The 21,979-nt window shown below is 37.0% G+C and overlaps 1 protein-coding gene across 1 annotated transcript in view; it reads right to left on the bottom strand.

Moving 5' to 3' along the window:
- Positions 1–21,979, bottom strand: part of LOC122790767 (protein mono-ADP-ribosyltransferase PARP14-like) — a 1,159,206-nt gene that overhangs the window by 1,080,308 nt on the left and 56,919 nt on the right. The window contains exons 2-3 of the mRNA XM_044058380.1: positions 20,760–20,869; positions 9,286–9,322 (exon numbers count right to left, since the gene is read on the bottom strand). Of these exons, the coding sequence (XP_043914315.1) occupies positions 9,286–9,322; positions 20,760–20,869 (147 nt within the window). The remainder of the gene's footprint in view (positions 1–9,285; positions 9,323–20,759; positions 20,870–21,979) is intronic.

Consider the following 21,979-nt stretch of genomic DNA (forward strand, 5'->3'; position numbering starts at 1 on the left):
ACGTCATGTCACTGTGCAGGTGCTGCAATCATCCTACACACAACACAGCACTGTCTGTTTCCTGACCATATACTCCATGTCACTGTGCAGGTGCTGCACATCATCCTACACACAATGCAGCACTGTCTGCTCCCTGTCACTAAACTCCATTTCACTGTGCAGGTGCTGCAATCATCCTGCACACAACACAGCACTATCTTCTCCCTGTTATTATACTCCATGTCACTATGCAGGTGTGGCACATCATCCTACACACAGTGCAGCACTGTCTGCTTTCTGTTCTTATACTCCATGTCACTGTGCAGATGATTTTTTATCACCTTACACACAATCCAGCATTGTCTACTCCCTGTCCCTATACTCAGTGTCACTGTGCAGGTGCTGCACATCATCCTGCACAGCATGCAGCACTGTCCACCTACTGTCCCTATACTCCATGTTACAGTGCAGGTGCTGCATTTCATCCTACAGACCATGCAGCACTGCCTGCTCCCTGTCCTTATACGCCAGTTCACTTTGAAGTGCTTTACATCATCACAGACACACAATGCAGCATTGTCTGTTCTCTATCCTTAAAGTCCATATCATTGTGAAGGTCCTGCACATTATCCTACACATCATTCAGCACTGTCTGCTCATTGTCTCTTTAACCCATGTCACTGTGCAGGTGCTGCAGGTCACCATACAGACCATGCAACACTGCCTGCTCCCTGTCCCTATACTCCATGTCACTGTGTAGGTGCTGCACATCATCACAGACACACAATGCACCTTAAAGTCCATGTCACTGTGCAGGTCATGCACATTATCCTACACATCATGCAGCTATGTCTGCTTCCTGTCCCTTTAGTCCATGTCACTGTGCAGGCACTGCAGGCCATCCTACACAAACTGCAGTATTGTCTGCCCCTTGACCCTACACTCCATGCCAATGTGCAGGTGCTGCAACTCATCCTGCACACATTGCATCAATGTCTGATCCCTGTTCCTATACTCCATGTCACTGTGCAAGCATTACAGGCCATCTTACACACAATGCAATGCTGTCTACTCCCTGACCCTAAACTCCATGTCACTGTGCAGGTACTACACATCACCCTACACATAATGCAGCACTGTCTGCTCCCAGTCCCTGTACTCCATGTCACTGTGCAGGTGCTGCACCTCATCCTACCCACAATGCAGCACTGTCTGCTCCCTGCCCCTGTACACCATGTCACTGTGCAGGTGCTACACATCAACCTACATGCAGTGCAGCAGTGTCTGCTCCTTCCCACTATACTCCATGTCAGTGTGCAGATATTGCATATCATCAGGTCAGCTACAAAGCATGCTCTCAATGTCTACAGTGCTGTTGGTAGCAGCTGCCATGTCTGGATCATTCTCATACACATCTGTTTATTTCCAGATCAGTGACTGATATAGAGTCATTGCATTGCCACAAACCCACCACACATCTCCCCTATGGTGGATATGTATACTTCCGGGCCAGTGTGACTGTTAGAAGCTGGGAGCTCTGAGTACTCATGGGGTGCTCCCCCCCCCACAGTAGGCTGAGATGAAGGTGAGGCCTCCCTCAGCTTTGTTCCATTGAAATGTGTCATGCACGCATTGTTATCCTCAAACAAAGTGTTATGCTGACTTTAGGCATTTCTCTCCTGTTGTGCTTGTACCCTATAAGTACAACCCATGAAAGCATGAATGCATGAAACTGTGGAGAGCAGAAACACATATGCCTATACCCCTCTGTCACATGCATAATTGTAGACAACACTACATGCCTGTAGCATGTGGAGATATGCATGCCTTGACATGTGTGTTCTTGCAGCTGCAATCCAGAGGTACCTGTATGGACAGATATGCAGAATTTCCTTGTCTGCACATGCATAAATACCTTATGAACTTGTACTGGGAAGTATTAACCTGGTACATCCCCTACTTCCACTTGTGTGGTCATTGTTAGCTCATTTCCTATGCCCTCCTCAGTTTGGGACACCAGGAATTCCTCCATCGTTGTGAGATGCTTCTAAGTTGGTGATTTTCCTTCTGTATTGGACATGGCCTCAGCAATATTCCATGCCTTGTCCTTTGCACATACCATCTTGAAGGTTAACATTCACTAGACTTGCTGCAGAGACCCATTATGGCCACCCATAGCATTCATACCCTGCAAGACTCCCTGTCACATGTGGTCTTGATACATCTTGTCTGTGGGATCCTTGCTCAGGATTCTCTTGTCATGCATGTGAGGGGCCTGCAGTAACACCTCTAGCTACTGGCCTGTGAAGTTAACTCCTGATTCTCTTAGGGCCCATACTAAGCTCTGTATACTTCTGGGCTACACATGTCAATGAATGGGTATCGCGCCCAGTCTGTGGAGTCATCCACCTACGTCTACTGATCAAAACTGACTAATTGCTAGCACAGCCTGTGTGAAAGTCAAAGAGATTTAAAAAATGCTGCTACCCCACTGTGCCTTTTTTCAGGCAGGGTACAGCTAATGAACCTCCTGACATAACATCCAAAACAAACTACCCACTGGACCATATCAAGGTAGCTCTACTTAAGTCTAGAAGACTAAATAATAAATTGGCAGACCTTCTTTCATTTGAAACACATCTATGTAGGCGTTGTTATAGAAACCTGATTTAAGCGTCCAAAGACCATTCCCTCAAGTGCCTGTATTTTGTGCCTATTACTTGTTTAGACCTGATGGAAACTGTGATGATGTATCCATATTTGTTAGAGACCAAATTACCTTGAGACAGATATGTGGAGGCTCAAAAGTAGAGCTTATTAAGATTTAAATCATACTAAACAAAATTAGCTATCAGAACATAATATGCCACATGACCCCTCTATGTCTCTAGAAAATCATATAACATTCCTAAATATTCTTGATGAACTCCCTATAAGCAAGAATGCTGTTACTGTAGGTGATTTTAACTACCCAGTGATAAGTTGGGGGACCAATACCACTAACATAGCTTATGCACAAAAATTATTAGATCATATAAACAAAAACTCACTGGACAAAATTATTAAGGAACTCTCCAGGGGGCAGAATATACCTGAACTGGTCCTAACAGATTTAGTATCTGTATGTATCACTATGAAGGTGACCCCACACTGGTTAAGTCAGACCACAAACAGTAACCTTCTCAATCAAAATATCCAAACCATCAGAAGCAAATGTCACAGAATTTAAAAACTTCAGTAGTACTAATGTCCAAAAATTCTATGACAAAGACTCCAATTTGAATATTTCAATGTCACCCAAACTGCCGATACTGCAAAGTGTTTTGCAGAGAATTTCAATTCTAGACAAATGTATTTACTCAGCAGTCCCAACTAAATCAAGAAAATAAAGATGTTTAAAAGCAAACCAGTGTGGTGGTCCACAAGCATTAGTAAACTATATAACAAAAGAAAGAATCTCAACCTATATAGCAGAACAAAAGACCCCTAAATTAAGAAGAACATCAAACAGCTATCTACAAAATGAAAAAAGGATATAAAAAATGTAGGCATTACATGTAAGACTAGCTATAGAAGTCAAAGAAAACTACAAATCCTTCTTTAGTTGTGTCAGAAAAATAAGGAATAATGCTCACCGGAGCTTATTAATAATGGTGCTATCTGCTCGATCTGGTGGATATTGCCAACATAATGGCAAATACATTTAGTGCCAACTTCACCCCAGCAACATCTGTTCCAAGTTCACTTATCCCAGACTGAATCAAGACACCAACCATCATGAAAGAATATGTACTCTCCGAAATAAAGAAATTCTCTTCCATGAGGCCAGACAGGATACCCAGTTGCCTAATAATTAGCACTAGACAAGCACTGATGAATCTACTTCTCGATCTGTTTAACTTGAACCTAGCAACTGGTTTTGTCCCACAAGTATGGGACAAAGCTGTTGTTATGCCATTCCACAAGGGTGTCCCAAGACTAACACTAAGAATTAAAACCTATCAGTCTAACGAGTGTTATATGCAAAGCCATGGGACATATCATAACTGGCCTAATTAACTATGATATCAAAAATCTTAACAGACTCAAATCCCAGCTGTTTGGCTTTTGCAAGAGTAGACCTTGTCTGACAAATTTAGCAAAATTCTTTTACAGGGTTACTCAGGCCATAGGCTGCAGATAAGCTGTTTACACAATAAGTTATTTGATAACATACTACAGGCTAATAGATTAAACAAAGCTACAAAGTGACTTGTATGTGGTTAGATGGATAGCCATCTGGCTTACGGACAGGACTCACACAATTAACAGCACTCCAACCCATGCTTACATTTGCAAATAGCTGGTGTACAAAAATGGGCTCAAGGTCAACACTAAAAAGTGTAACATTGTAGCATTCAATAAGCTTATAGTATACATAAAGCAACACTTCAAAATGAAAAGGTAGTGAGAGAGCAGAATACGTGGGTGGATAGCACCCTCACATTGCGATGGTGGTTAGGAAATCCTTTTACATTGCACAAGTCATAACAAAGGTATTTCCTATAGATCAAAAGAAGTCCTTTCTTGTTTGTATTCCAAACTGATTAGACCCATCATTGAATATAACACCCCCATTTGGGAAGCACATTATTAAGCATATCAAGCAACTGGAAAGACCTCAGAGGTTTTTAAGAGAAAAGATTTTGGGTTTAAAAGTCCTGAATTACAAGGAGAGACTTGAGGCTTTATCTCTATATTCAAGTATCATAGAGAGTCCTTAGGGGTGATCTGTGCCTTGTTTAGAGGGGTATAAGCGATCCAATAGTCTAAGAAACTCATATCTCCATAAATCTAACAGTCCAGCTAACAATAGGGCCCGTGACCTAAATCTACTCCAACAAATAAATAAGACAAGGTGAAGGGATATATTTCAGACTCAGGTCCTACCTCTACTAAGTTAAACAGTATGACATGTTGTTTGTCTTTAAAATGGAGCTGGTCAAATGAATGGATATTCATATAATCACCCCTGGTATGACTGGCCTGCTCTCCTTGAAAAGAGATGCAAGGCCTAAGGATGTATACTGACACAAAGTAGTGATGGCCTCATGGCTCTGGGGCCTTGTAACTCCTATGACCTTATTCCTATGAATCTGATGCAGTATAAATAAGATACATGTTTACATTGTTATGTAGTGAGATTAGTGCAATACTAAGACTGAGAATAAAAACAAACACATTTATAAGTGAGCATACCATGTTAACATTTGATATTTAGACTACATACTATGAACTGTATATTGCAAGGCCTTTTATCTTGCCTCCCTTTTATGATATGTTACCATGCCTACCCCTATGTGCAGGGTACTCATGTCCCCAGTGTCTTGTCCTGCTCAAAGTGACCAGTGGCGACCTGAGTCTGAACCACCACAACAGTTGACATTACAGTGCTATGTCATTGTGTTGTGTTTTCACACACACACACACACACACACACACACACACACACACACACACACACACACACACACACACACACACACACACACACTACGGAGGTATCTCACTCTTATTGCTGTCCATCACAGTTGTTAATTACATTGCTAAGGTACAGTTCCAGGCAGGTTTTCTTCCTTTTGACTTTTTCTATTCACTATCATAGAGTTACTATGTAAAGTCCTACAATCCAAAATATTTTCAACTGTAAGCATTCTCACCCTAAATGCTGGTCAGTCTTTGTATTCTGCTAATAAAGGCTTCATAGTACAACTTTTATGCTAATGAAGCACTTCAGCCACAAAGTGTTTGAATATCATTTTGGACAATGTACTATGCAGCCCAGCTGGTGCTAGTCACACTTTGCACAGCTGTAGGGAAGCAGGCAACCTGCATGCTTTTATACACTACCTGTGTACACCTGTACAGAAACTTGGTAGTGCCCTATCGCTGCTCTATGTTTTTCGCCATGTTATGTATGAGCATGTGTCCATTTGAACAGAAGTACCATTTTTTGCGTGAATCTGTATAGTGCTCATATTTTCCTGAGGGCATGTGTATTGCACGGCTCCTGTACAGTGTGCCATGGAAAGAAAGATATCAACTGTTCTTCATAATATTGATTTTTCTGACTACCTACTGTTCATAGGTTCATAGATAAGTACTAGGCAATCAGACTCCAAATAATTGCAAGCTGAGAAAATAACCCATATTAAATGTAAGTCCCTACAGACTTAGAGGGCAGTAGAAGATAGATCTAGGGAGAATTTGAGGCTGCTCATCCAATTATCTAGATTTGCTTTAAAGATGGCAAGGGTGCTATTATGCTTGACTTGTAGTGGAGCTTTGCTCTAGAGGTCATGGGTACATTAGAATATGAATCTATCACTCTAATGTATCTTATTTATTTGGTGATAAAGATTTAGTTCTCTTTACATGAGAACTGAGGAACAATTGGTTTTGTAAAGGAATAGAAATTCAAGTAGGGTTGGATCTTTAATGGCTTGAGAAGCTAGACACAGATCCCCATGGAGGAGTCTCTAAAAAAGTGTACACAGAAGGGGCTATCATTCTGTCCTGATAACTAATAATTTTGAGGTCACTGTTCTGATGTTTCTCAAGCCGAGTTTTACATCTAGACAAATAAATACCAAAAGGAACATTATCTTTATTTGTGATTTATTTATTTACATTTCTTTACCAGGAAAGTCTGACTGGGATTGCATGCCCATTTTTAGCAAAGGTCTGGAGAGAGAAGATCATATCATAGACATATTAACAGAGTACAAAAGCAAAAGTATTTACACACTTTTACAAAGATCAGATATTTTTACAAAGTTTAGAAAGGAGGATATTCAATAATGAGTCGGATGATATATGAGTAAAAGAGAATTAGAACTTCTTTGGATCTAGACGAGATTTCAAACTGCTGCAGATACAGGATGGTTAAACAATAAGGGATTATTGACAAGAGTGGCTAGATCTCTTATGTCAGTGTCTGAATGGAGGGGGTATGTCACCTATATAGTATGGGAAAATGTTTTGTTTGCCAAAATTAACTATACTACATTTATTCACATTTAATTTTAGTCCATTGTCCTTGCACCAGTTGTTAACATGGTCTAGCCCATGTTGGACCAACTGTGAGTCAATGGAAGATGGGATAACAACACCGAGCTTATAGTCATCTGTGCACTTAGATAAACATAGACCAGGAGTGTTGGCCTGAAGGTCTAAGAAATAGATGCCATACAGGAGCGGATCTTACACTGAGCCCTGTGTCTGTGGTGATATGACAGCCCCTGTGCAAGGTTGTGCTTGACATGAGCTTGTCACATAATCAGATGAGCAGTTTTACTATCAGATACTAAAGTAACCTGTGGCAATGCCACACTGAGCTGCTTCAAGAGTGGTCGGCAGAGTTTAGAGTGAAAGAGATGGACATATGTTGCAACAATCTTTTCCGTCTGTTATTGTACTGCTCAGTATACCTGTATTCTGAGTTGTGCATGCTTTCTTTTACAGTAGCTGAGGAGTGAAAGAAGCAGGATGTCACAGAGGTGGGAGCAACTCTATCAGTGAAGGGGGTATGTCACGTGTGGCACTCCACTGTGTAACTGCCATTGTATGAGTTCCATTTGTGCATGTATTAATGTATTCTTGCAGATGGGTTGTGGTTGTGGAATGCTAATGGTCATCTCTGCATCAGCTGGATGACCAGTGATCACCAGGACTATTCCTTACTGTGGGGATGTAAGTCACTCTACTGAAGGTGGCCTACAGGCATCACTGGTAGCCTCTATGGTTACTACTCAATAGTAGCATGCAGACACATCTTCTTACAGTGGCTGACAGTTGTCTGCTATCATCTCAGTGTCAATAATGGAGGCAAGTGCCATCTGAGGTGTAACGACAACTGGATGCCTGTCTTGCCACTGTGGAAGCATAACTTATCAAGTTGCATGACCAGCTAGTCCTGTCACCAGCCCCCCATAGGCACATTCTGCCTTTGACATCAGTCAGAGAGGTGAGTGATGGAAAGGTGTTGCAGGGCTGTCATCTTGCTGTGTACCTATTCTACCCTTATCAAGGTATTGCCTTCTTTATTGTGTCATTCCTCATACTTTATTTATTTTCTAATCTTCTTCACTATCAGTAGTCCATCCCCTGGCAATTGGTGTCCACCTAGTGTCACCCTCACCATTTGTGTATACACCATCCATGTCTATCTGTTAGTTTGATTGTGTCTTATGTGTTTTTCTCTGCCTCAGTTACCTTAACTTTTCCCTCTATCTTTTCCCAACCATTTGTTTTTTCCTATTCAACCAATCCTTTTTTTTAGATGTTGAAGGTGGGGTCCTCTACCCCACAAAAAAAAAAAAAAAAGATTGCCCCTCTAACCTGTCATTCAGTATGGTTACCATTACATGTTTTTCACTGCTTGATATATTCCCAATCCATATTTTTATATCTAACTCTTTTCTTTCCCATTTTATTGGTGAAATGGGTTGGTTCTTTGTTGAGCTGATCCTCTGCAGATTTTCTGGAGTGGCAACTATGTAGTGCTTCATCATACTCATGGACATGCAGGAACTGCACTGCACTAGCGTTCTTTGGTGTTGGTATCTACCATTATCGGTCATGCCCCCTTTTGTAGTGCCAACCATCTAATATGGCAGCTTAGAGCTGCTCTTCCTTGTAATGTGGTAGCTGTATTTTACTATACAGCCTTTTTCCTTGGTAACTAACTGCTCACCTTAATACTTATTTAATTGGTTTTAGGTCATTTTCTGCTGCATAGCCTCACAATGATTGTCTGTGGATCATAGACTTTATCTGTCTTTGAGTATGGATTTTTAAATCATGTAGACAATTCAAAGGCAATTAAAAAAGGCTATGTTAGAATGGATCTATAACATTACATTGAAGTGCAAAAGCAGCAACACAATTTGTGGATACTTGCATACTTTCGAATCTATGACCTAGCTTAGCATTTACTCTATCCCTAATCCGCAGATACCCACATACACGCACTCACTCCCTACTGTAAACTCAGCAGCCATTTACCTACCTTCCTAAATCTTATTTCCTCTTTGCAATGCACACATGATCACACATCCCCTTGAGCAAAAATCCACTCTATCTAATATACACACACACACTACACTTTGTTGACAAAATTACTAGTTAACAGTGTCAGTGGTCCATTATAACACTCAGTGTGATCTGTATGCAAATGTACTCAAACACAGCACAGGCAGTTATGCAGTTGTTTCATACAAATCTTAACTACCAAGGTATACAGTATGTGAAAACTGAAATGTTTACCAAGTAGGCCTTGACTTGCAGATGAGCTGACATGTGTCTGTAAAAAGAAATAAAAAAATAAATATGTTATGCAATATGGTCACTGAATTACATTATATATGAAAAAAAGAAAAAAATAAGTACCTTATGCATTGTGCTTACTGGCTTACATTATATAAAAATGGTGTACATCTGGTTCTTTAATAAACAGAAAAGGTCAAGACATTTTTATGTGTATTTACTGGCTTATGTTGTAGTTGGGGCAAGTAGTGGTAGTTATTTTATTTAGTAACTGTCATATCCAGTAAGGAAAAGCTCATTCAAAATGTAGGCTGGGCATGAAAAGGTTACATTTGTTGTAAAAATGCAAACAGAGTGATCTAGGTTGAAGTTATTTGTATCACAAGGAAACAGAAAAGGCAAGTCCAATACTCACAACCAATGAGCCAACTAGGCTGGAAGACAGCAATAAAGGCAAACGCAGTTCCCTGTTGAAATCTTTAATGCAGTATACACGACAAGTGCACAACTAAATACACCACATGGAAACGATCCACACAAAAAATAAAAACGATCCACACAAAAAGTAGAACTCACTGATGTTAAGCGCTTTCATCTGCCGATTGCAGACTTCATCAGAACATAATCAAGTGCTACTGTCTGTTCCTTTTAAACAATATTTGGCGCCAAAACTGAAACAAGTACTTAAAGGCACATCACTGTATATATGAAACATCGTATTCTATATACTATACTGTATGGTAATGTATAAATAAAAATAAGAATACATGAATAATAAAGCAATGCAATGGATATTCTGAACCAACTATTCTCCCTACTATATGAAACATGTACATAATAAATATTTTATATTTTACATATATTTTATAAATAATATTTAAATATTTTATAAATATTTCCTATAAATAATCTAATAATCTAAAAGGGCATGAAATATAATCTTTATGTAAATATATATAATAATAAAATAATAATATATATACAGATAAAATATGTAACCACCATAATATATCAAAAATACTAAACACATATTCTACAATAAATATATATGTCTGTAAAATATGTCACATTTTAAGGAATGGTTTAATACTAATAAAGTCATTTAATCCTGGGGTTCTGGTGGCATCTACTAAGATCTGCCACTTACTCTCCCTACATGCAAGTTTGGTTTTCCAATCTCCCCCTAATGGATTACTAAATTCTTGATCAATTATAGTAAAAGTGAAAACATGTTGTTCACCTGCATCTTTGATGTGTCTATATAAGGCATTTTTAGGGTCCTTTATTTTAATCTTGTAATAGTGTTCATATATCCGCTTCTTCAATTGCCTCTCTGTCTTTCCGATATAGAAAGCGGGGCATAAATCACATTTAGCTAAATACACCACCTGTTTTGTGTAACAATACCCTCCCTTGCTCTTGATTTTGGTATGATTCACATCTCCCAATGTAATATCAGATGAAGTATTAATATATTTACATTGTTTACAGTATCCACATTTCTTAGTATGTGTTCGTGTGTCCTTCTTGTTGACTTCATAATTACCTGTCTTCTCTAATAATTTCTTAATATTCGGAGCTGTCCTATACACTATAATCGGATACTGACCCAACTTTTCTCTACTACCATCTGTAACAGTTATTATATCCCAATATCTGTTCACTATATCCTTAATATGATTGACATAGGGGGAATAAGTTAATACGCACACTCTACCTTCTCTAAATTTATTTTCTGTTTGTACTTTTTGTGTACTATCATATTTACCCAATAAAGGTATGTATTTTTGATCCCACTGGGAACTAACATATTTAATGGTGTCATCCAATAAATCTTTCGGATAGCCCCTATTCTTAAATAATAGTAGAGAAAAGTTGGGTCAGTATCCGATTATAGTGTATAGGACAGCTCCGAATATTAAGAAATTATTAGAGAAGACAGATAATTATGAAGTCAACAAGAAGGACACACGAACACATACTAAGAAATGTGGATACTGTAAACAATGTAAATATATTAATACTTCATCTGATATTACATTGGGAGATGTGAATCATACCAAAATCAAGAGCAAGGGAGGGTATTGTTACACAAAACAGGTGGTGTATTTAGCTAAATGTGATTTATGCCCCGCTTTCTATATCGGAAAGACAGAGAGGCAATTGAAGAAGCGGATATATGAACACTATTACAAGATCAAAATAAAGGACCCTAAAAATGCCTTATATAGACACATCAAAGATGCAGGTGAACAACATGTTTTCACTTTTACTATAATCGATCAAGAATTTAGTAATCCATTAGGGGGAGATTGGAAAACCAAACTTGCATGTAGGGAGAGTAAGTGGCAGATCTTAGTAGATGCCACCAGAACCCCAGGATTAATTGACTTTATTAGTATTAAACCATTCCTTAAAATGTGACATATTTTACAGACATATATATTTATTGTAGAATATGTGTTTAGTATTTTTGATATATTATGGTGGTTACATATTTTATCTGTATATATATTATTATTTTATTATTATATATATTTACATAAAGATTATATTTCATGCCCTTTTAGATTATTAGATTATTTATAGGAAATATTTATAAAATATTTAAATATTATTTATAAAATATATATAAAATATAAAATATTTATTATGTACATGTTTCATATAGTAGGGAGAATAGTTGGTTCAGAATATCCATTGCATTGCTTTATTATTCATGCATTCTTATTTTTATTTATACATTACCATACAGTATAGTATATAGAATACGATGTTTCATATATACAGTGATGTGCCTTTAAGTACTTGTTTCAGTTTTGGCGCCAAATATTGTTTAAAAGGAACAGACAGTAGCACTTGATTATGTTCTGATGAAGTCTGCAATCGTCAGATGAAAGCGCTTAACATCAGTGAGTTCTACTTTTTGTGTGGATTGTTTTTATTTTTTGTGTGGATCGTTTCCATGTGGTGTATTTAGTCGTGCACTTGTCGTGTATACTGCATTAAAGATTTCAACAGGGAACTGCGTTTGCCTTTATTGCTGTCTTCCAGCCTAGTTGGCTCATTGGTTATTTGTATCACAAGGATTGTAGAAGTACCATCATACTGTTTGTAACAAAGGGATTAACAACAAATTAATGAATTAATTAATTTACAAAACAGTGCAACATTGCGTCACACAGCTTAGTACGGTGTAACATGCATAGCACAATACAGCTAAATGATGTTCAGCTCAGTATGGTTTGATATAATACAGTTTTATTCCTTGCCAGGCTTAAGATCTTCTTTCAAGAAGAACCAAGAACTTTCAACACCCTTGAAAAAGCTATTTCCAATATTGAAAAAAAGTCTCTTCTCTTAAAGATATACTTGTTCTTTAATGTATCTCAAACAACAAGAAGTCATCATCTAAAAAATGAAGGACAAATACCTTTCTTATCTATTTCCTGATTTGTTTCTTGGTCCATAAAGTATTAAATACAACAAAAGAAAGTGGCCATGTGTATAAAATAGTACCTAACATAAGTAACATTTTCCTTTAAAAACAGCAAAGGAAGATAAGATAGCCTAATTTAATTAATCTCTAACAATCATTTAGGAAACTATTATAGAATGATAATATTTACAAATTCTAAATGACTATCTTCTTGAATTTCATTCAAAAGTGTATTTAACTAGTGGAAAATGCAAAATTTGTTTATAAATACAGCCACATATCATGCAAAAGGTTTTCATTCAACAATTGCTATCCATATTATTTGTATTTAGTAACTCATTCATTTGCCAAATCTTTTAAATAACTATATATTACTTTATACTATTATTTTTTTAATGTAATTAATTATCACAGTTTCTTTAAGTTTAAAAGTAAACAGTGCCATTGAGCTAGGAACACGCTGCATTTGAACTTTTGTTTTTATTGAGATGTTTTCATCAAGGAGCTTGAACATACCTCCAGGCCAGTGAACTTTTTCAAATTCTAGTGGGGCGAAACTCCACATGTTAATCATTTGATCTCTGCCGCAGTAACCTTAGCTATATAGGTTATATCCTGCCCAGGACATAACAGCCCTCCACTTTCCAGAGCTTTAGGGCACCTTTCATGCACCTAAACTGTTATCTTTTATAAAGCAAAGCTGAATAAAACCAATTATTTGGATACTTAATCCTTTCAGAGCTTTCCTGATTCAAAGAGCATTCCTTGTGCAGGGTTCTCTTGATGGTCAACTAACAACTTTCCATTGATGGGCAGATAAGTTCCCTGTGCAAATAGTTACTTTAAGCCAAGGACAAGTATTTTTATGGACTGTCATTTGACTTTTAGTAACTTTTACTGTGAAGTGGGACTTTTTGCTTTCATGGGAAGTTGTTAAAATTATTTATTTTATTTGTTTTTCTTGAGTAAAACTGGTGTTAAATTACTTTTGGGGCTGGAGTATTGCTTTTCAGTGTATATTTTGTGGGAAAACTACTTTTTTAATATGTATCTGTTTTACCAGCTATTGCTGACAGTCCTACCAGGATTTGAGGCATCATTTTTAGCATAACCATGGAACAACCTACTAGTTCTTCGGTCCTTCCTTCTTCCAACCACAAAAATAAGAACATTTCCAAACAGCCTTTGCCCCTAAAGCAGGATGACTCTGCTGTGTCTATTTCTGATTCCCCAGACCATTCACCCTTTTTTTCTTGGCTCCCTTTGGTATAGTCACTTCAGCCACCATGGATCATGGGTTAGACACCTCCATCTCTGTGACTGTTGGACTTCCCGATGGGCAAAGGAGAAACAGTCTTGTCAATCTTGGAGGAAGGAGCAGGGAATGCCTCTTTGCCTAGTCAGACTGGAATGTCTGTTCCCAGAGATGATTTACCCAACAGGAGTCAGTCTGCTTACAAAGAAATTCCAGTTAAAAGGAAGCAGAAAGTTAAATATTGATTGTCTCCATCTCTCATACTTTGGATAGGAGTGATTTGTTGGGCTTAGCTCAGGGCCTGGTTCATGCTCATAACCCTTCTGTTTCTGATGTTACTGGTAAGAGAAATCATATTTTTTTCTGAAGATTTTCAGTATACTGAAGAGGCAAAGGATTTTGAGGGTACACCTTCTGCTTTCCCTCCTTAGGTAACCAATTCTGAATCTGAGGAGGGTATTTCTTCTGATAGTCCCTTGGAATAGTTTTCTTTTTCTGAAACTATATCCAAAATTAACCAGTTGTTTCACTGAGAACATAATGATATTCTACTGTCTTTGAAGAAATATTAAGATTTAATGCAATTTCATGAACCGATCCCTGTTCCCCCTGCTCTTCCAGCATTGGAGGATGTGTTCATTACACCCTGTAACTTGCCTGACCACCAGCCTACTGCCCTGAGAAAGCAGATAAATTACATAAAGATCCTCAAGCATACAAGTTTATACTTTCCAATCCAATATCTGATCCTGAAGTGATTTATTTGGTAAACACTACTGCTGCTAAACATTTGGTAAATGTTAATCCCTCACCTTTATTAAGGACGGGGAAGCCTTTGAAAGATTTTGAGAAAAAAGCATATCCTTCTGGAACACCTACTTTTCAAAATTCTTAATTGTCAGGCTTACATATTAAAGCTTGTGCATGCTTCTTTTGAAAACATAAAGACCATTATAGCCCCTCTTCTAAGAAAAATATTCCATCAATAATCTTACTGCTTTTGTGTCTCAGCTGACTAAATACTCTCTGCAATGTGCTTATGCTTCATCTGATGCTTCACCCAAAGCAGCTAATACTGAAACTATTGTGAAAATGTTTGCTTAGTTATGTACACAAAATCTACTTGAAGACGTTTAAACTAAAATTTTAAACTCTCCATTAGATAGGTGGTGTTTAGACCATCTGCTGCAGAGATCTTGAAAACGTGTGATGAGAGGAGAAAACTTATTCAGGATGTTACTTGGATTTTCAGCCTTCCTTCTCCAAATTTAGTAAATGTTTCGCATCCACCTCTACACCTTTTATAAAAAGCAAAATAAGCAGATACAGCAAGATTCTGGCAGGGAAACAGTCACAAAACAATGTCAAGAAGGCTATAAAATGAGAGAAGGACCCCCCCCCCCCCGCAAGGAACAAGGATAGCCGAATAAGTCCACATGGCTATCTACAGAACTCCTCCCCCTTCCAAGGACAGTATAATAAGTCTGAATGGTTCTCTGCAGAACTTTTCCCACTTCCATCCTGTCAGACTTTTAGGTCTCCCCAAAGCCTGACTCTCCATTTCTTTCTTTGGCAACAATAATCTCAGACAAATGGGTTCTGAGAATGATACATCAGGGATACACATGGCAGGGGAGTTCCTTCCTCTTTTTAGGGGAGTCTTCTTCATTCTAATAGATCAACTTTCTTTTTTTTTCTGCTCCCGTTTTTCAGCATCTACAGACTCAATGGGTAATAGAAGTACTGCCTCTTTCTCTGAAAGGGATGTTTTTTTTTTTTTTTATTCCAGAATGCTTCTAGTACTAATGAAAGAAGAAAAACCTGTGGTATCCCTCAAAAGTCTCAGAAAACCCAGTATGCAATCTATACTGGGTCAAAAACAAACCGAGAAGAAACTTTACAGTGTGGTGGGTGTGAAGTTCACTCCTTGAAATATGTTATGCACCTAGTTCACTAATAAAAATCAAACTATAAAATACATACTACAAAATAATAAAATAGAACATAGCAAATAGTCCACAGTTGAGTTAAAAATGGAATATCCTTTATTGAAACATACAAACAAGCAATCCTAGTTGAGTATAATGAAAAGCATTAAAGATATTCATTATTTATATGTAATCATTTTATTTGGAGCAAGGGAGTTGTTATAGAGAGTGGTTCCAGGGACTTAATGCTTTATTTTTAACATATTTCCACCTTAGCAATTATAGCTATGGTTTTCAGCCTACTTAGGTGTTCACTTATAGATTTATACACTAAGAGTACAAAAAAAGCATATAGGAAAAACCAACAAGAAACTTCGAGAAAGAATTAGGGAACATATTTATCACACACATATTGGTTCCGAACATAATGTGCTAGCGAGACACACACGTATAAGCAGGATTAACACATCTTTTTAAATTTTCGGTGCTACAAGTCATTAATCCAAGTATACGGGGTGGAGATGTCAAGAATTATACAGAGGGATGTGAACTGAGATGGATCATTAGATGCAGAGCAGATAAGAAACCCGGGGCTCAATGATAAGGTGCCCTTAAAACCAATACTACACAATAGAAGAATAAAAGTAATTAGTTGAATAATTACACTGAAAAATTGTTTAGTCATATTTTAGTCTATAGTTTTAGTTGGGTATTTTTGTATGGCATATTTATTCATGTATGAGCTGAATGAATATTTGGTTATTGAATTTTGTGTGTATCATTTTAGGTAAAGCATTTTAAAAGTTTATTTTTGTATGTAGTTTTTTATTTATTTTATTTTATTTCATTTTTGCTGGTTTTAAAAAATAGTAGAATTTTCTGTATATGTATGTTTTAAATAGATAATATGATAGATTATTTATAACAATACAACACACTGTGCAAGTTCTTAGTGAGATATATGCTTTTACTAGCTTCAAGGAAATGATGTCATTCTATTGCACTGACTAATTAACTATGAGCAATTAGTTTCTAGAGTATTTAAGGATCTGTATTTGTTTGTAACTTTATGGTCTGATGAAGCCTTAATGGTGAAAGCGTTTACCGACTGGTACAAATAAAGCATATTGAGTCTATTTATGTTGTATGCAGCGGCATTTTTGGGCGATTACAGTATCCTATAACAACAGAGAAATTGTATTGCAGCTGTGTTTTGTTCCTGTGGATGTACTTTGAATTATTCTTTGTAGAATTATACACGTTCATTAATATTACAATATGTTTCTTATGCAGAAACCTGATGAAGTATTTATTTAGCATGAAAGCGATCTTTGTTAAAGGTGTTTCAGGTTATAAGTTATTAATATTTATTCTGATAGATGTCTAGTGGTAGATCTTTTTGTTATTTAATTCGTTAGTCATTTTGTTAGTGAATCGATTTCTTAATTAACAATTAACAAAGTACAGATTAGTAAGTTAGCCTTAATAAGCTGTTCTTATATTATATATTTTAATTTGCCTCTAGCTTTTTAGTTTCAGTTCTAAGGTAGCACAGTCTCAGTTTACACTATGGTGTTAAGGGGATTTGATTATTTTTTATTATTTTGCAGTACCCCCTCCACACCATGAAGTTTCTGCTAGTACTAAAGAAAGAAGCCCCCTTGCAGACTTTTCTAAAAGAGCTGGTCAAGGTCCCACATTGCGAAATGCTACCCACTCATGACGTTACCCTTGATTCTCCTTTGAAGTTTTTTACCCACTCATGACATGTTACCCATGATTCTCATTTGAAGTTTTTAATAACTCTAGATTTAAAGGATGCTTAGCATCACATTCCTATACCCTCAGATTTCAAACATTTCAATAATGCTTCCTATACCTGGATTACAACATCAATGCTCTGTATTACCCGTTGGGTTGTCCTGCACACCATGGGTATTCACAGAGTGTCTAGCTCCAGTTATAGCTTGCTACTGCTATCTACACAGATTTTCAATACTTGGAGGACATGCCTATCTCTGCAGAGTGTTTTTCAAACAGTCAGGAGTTTCTTTCTTGGGTGAGAGATCTCCTTCACAAGTTGCGGTTTAGAGAAAACAGCCAAAAGTCTTGTTTGACTGCTTCTCACAAGAATGTTTCCATGCCTTGATACCTCAGGTCAAAGAGCTTTTCTTTTACAGGAAAAAGTAGACCAAATCTAGATATTTTTCTTAATTTTTTAGGACTCAGCTTAAAGGTCCAGCAAGGGAATTTCTCAGGATGCTAGGATTTACATTTTCCATGTTATTCGTGATTATCATGATTCTTCTAGCCAGACTCCACAAAGAAACATAACATGAATGAGATCAAAGTTTGAGAGGGCTATAATCAGAAAGAAGATTGCAACAGAAGAAATATATCATCCAATATTCCATTAGAAATAGTACATAAAGAATGGACAGTTATTTTGATCAAGTAGATTTAATTGAAACAGAAAATGTACCCATTGTAAATTACATCACAACTTGTTACATGAGGAGTGCAGTCATATGATATCGCAAACGCATTTACAATTATAGATAGATGTCAATTGATTGACAAGTTTAGTCTTAAACTCAAAGAATTTAATATATTTTCAATGACCTGCCTGTAGTTTATGCATTTATTTTATTTACATGGTTAACCAGGCAGGTTGGCCAGGCCTAAGACCCTTTTCAGCCACTCTAAACTGTTTTCACAACATCATCATCATCATCATCAGCCCCCTTTTTTTCATTGTATACATAGGGCTGGAGTATTGTGTTAACTGTCACTATCTCTATCGATTGAGTGCCACACTCCTGCCTTCCTCAACACTCATGCCTGACTGTGGCAGATCTTCTTTCACATAATCCATCCACCTCTTGCTGGATGTCCTTGTTTCCTCTTACTTTCTTCCTGAATGTCCCAAATCTTCTTCACTAGATTGTCTTCTGCTTTTCTGCACATGTATCTGAACCACCGTAATCTGCTTTCTTCAATCTTTTCTGCAATTGGAGATACTTTGGCTTCTGCTCTTATGTTCTCATTTCTTCATCTGTCCCACAGCATGCATCCTACTACCCTTCTCAGGCATTTTATTTTCATCACCTCTAGCTTCTTCATCTGCTCTGCCTTTACTGCCCAGGTCTCTGTACCATACAGTAGTACTGGTCACATCACTGTCCTGTACACCTTACGTTTTAACTTCTTTGGCATGCTTCTGTCATAGACTACACCTGAGACTCTATGCCAGTTGGCTGCAGCCCCTCTGATTCTAGCTTTGACCTCTTCATTCAGACTTCCATTCTCCTCAACCATTTCTCCCAGATACTTGAAGCTGTTTATTTGTTCCACTACCATCCCTTCTATTTCAGTTCTCAGCTTCTTCTGATTTCCCCAATTTGCTGCCATTACCACTGCCTTATCTGTGCTTTGTGCCTTCAGTTTTGCATTCCATTCCCCTATCCTTTGCTGGAGTTCTTGCTCAGAGTCTGCCTGTAATGCCACATCATCTGCATACAGTTACTTTGTTAATCTGTCCCCTCCAACCTGTTTGCTAATGTGGTATGAACAGCAGTGGGCTCAGAGCTGAACCCTGGTGTGCACCCACTCCCACTGGGAACCCCTCTGTGTGGTCAAACACTGTTCGTACTTGAGTCAATTGTCTCAACATAGGTCCTAAAATAAGAATTTTGGGTTAGGTAAAACTTCTAAATATTTGCAGCTCTGAGCTTTCAAAAAGGTTTATAAGTAAGTCTAACTAACTGGGGAATATCATTGATATTTATGTTGCTAGATATCCCAAAGAGTGCTGAAGAGTTTGCACCTATATTTGCTACAATATTATTGTTGTAATGCCAGAGACAAAGCTTGGTAATGGCTTTTTGGAACTCCCTTTGTCCAAGTAGAAGTTTTGGAAGCCCTGTACAGATGCAAGTCTTTAATATATGCAGCAATTTGATAGCTATGTGATTCAGGTGCTAGTTCATTAATAAATAAGAAAAAAAATAACAAATGGCCAAGACTGCAGCTAGATTTTTAAAAAGCCTGTACTAGAGATATCTGACCCCATTATTAATTGTACATTTTTCAGCTGGAAAGCTCTTAAACCAAGTAATTCTGCTTTCTCTAATACTTACAATTAAACTGAGTATTTTAATTCAGATATAGACCAAGTCTGCCCAGCACAGCCCACAAGGAAAAGAAATACATTTGTCTGAATTTAGAGAGGAAGCTAAGAAGGTAGCTGTTTTTCTCCTGTATTGCTGAGCACAATCCTTCTGTGGCTGCAGATGGGTAGTGAAGAATTATATTTGTGTAGACAGCATATTTATAATCAATGAATAACAGAAGACAGCATATTTATAATCAATGAATAACAGAAGATTTAAATTGGAGCGACTACATTACAATGGGATACTGAATGAACAAGGATCATGTATATGATTAGAAATAGTCCAGGTTACAGCAGCTGCAGTTTGTTTCACAACAATGAAAGCTTCATGGTCTTGAGACATGCAAACTCAGGAGAAATTCATCAGTGTGATAAAATAAACCAAAACAATAAAATGCAAAGAAAGAAACTCAGATCTTATTCTGTATGAACGTATCTAGCTTGGAGCCTGAGTGTCAATAAAAATATCTGCAGAGATCATTGTAAAAGAGAGCAAATGCAATAACAAGAATTACATCAGGCTGATTATAAGCATTTATAAACTGGTTACCACAGTAATGTTTGCTGTAGACAGTTTTATGCATCATATAGCAGTAACAAAGTAAGCTATAGGGGCTTAAAATGAGAAGCGCTCAAGAAAAAACTTTAACTAGCAAAACTCAGCATGTATATCCTTACCTCCAAAAGCACATTGGAAGGTTCTTCAGATGAGCTCTCATAGCAACGAACCCTCACTGTTAGTTCATCATTAATTTTATGGTGGCTGGTACTCAACACTCTTGCCTGAGCTTTAAAAATTGAAAGTAAAACATGCATTAATACTAAATATATGAAATAACAGTTACATAGAAAGTGTTAGTGCCTTAAGTCAGTTTGGAAAGCTATTTTTTAAAGGTTTTCAGAATCTCTAACTTGGACTCCTCTTAATGTAAACATTAGATTTATAACAGGAATATGTTGGCATATATATATGAGGACAACTTGCATACCGCTATTTCAAGAGATCAAATTTATTCAAGTTAGAAATGACAAAGGATGAGAATTATGAATCCTTAACATTCTAACACAACCTATCCAGTAAATACTAACCTTGTTTCAGTTTATTTCCTGAAATGAAACTTTTGTATTTCGAGTAACAAATGTTTACCTCATATTGAAATGCATTGACCCCAGCTGGGAGGTGAAAGGTTATATCATACCAACTAGATAAGTAGTGACAGTGAAATACACATCAGTGCAGTTATCAGGAGACAAACTGCAAATCCTTCCATATCTGACTAGTTTCTAAATAGTGAAATTAACTTATTTGATAGATCAGATATAATATCTTTATTTTGTTTACTTATCTTGATAACCTTGGTGGATGGATTGGTCTAAAGACTGTTTTAAGCTAGATCCTGGGCATAAAAATGTAAGACAAAAGCTATAATTTGCTACAAAACATAATGTACAAAAGTTGAACTCAATTACATTCAAAGTATTTTGGGCTGATTCAGGTTGTTAAATATGTTGATACAGTAAAGAAAATGGAGTCAGATTAATACATTTGCACAGTAAAGGTCTGTAGAAACTATTCTAAATACAGTATTGATTGAGGTACAAGATATACAAATAGACAACACTGAAAAAATGAAACAAATAAAGAAATAAAGAAAAATATGTTTATGTTTATAATCAAATGATATTACATGCTTATGTTATACATTTAAAATAAGTACCTGGGTAGTTTTCCATGGGGAATGCAGTGAAATTGCTATTTGGACCAATTGCAGGTGTTATTAGGGGCCCAAGTTAGCTCTTGTCAATGAAACAAGAAATACTATAGCTGTTTTTGAGGTACATTAGGAGTTTTTCCTTAAATTGCATAACTAATGTTATTTTTTTATGTCCAAGGGAAG

Source organism: Protopterus annectens, chromosome 16.part0, assembly GCF_019279795.1.
Source record: "Protopterus annectens isolate FY-2018-M chromosome 16.part0, PAN1.0, whole genome shotgun sequence".
Lineage (NCBI taxonomy): Eukaryota > Metazoa > Chordata > Ceratodontiformes > Protopteridae > Protopterus > Protopterus annectens.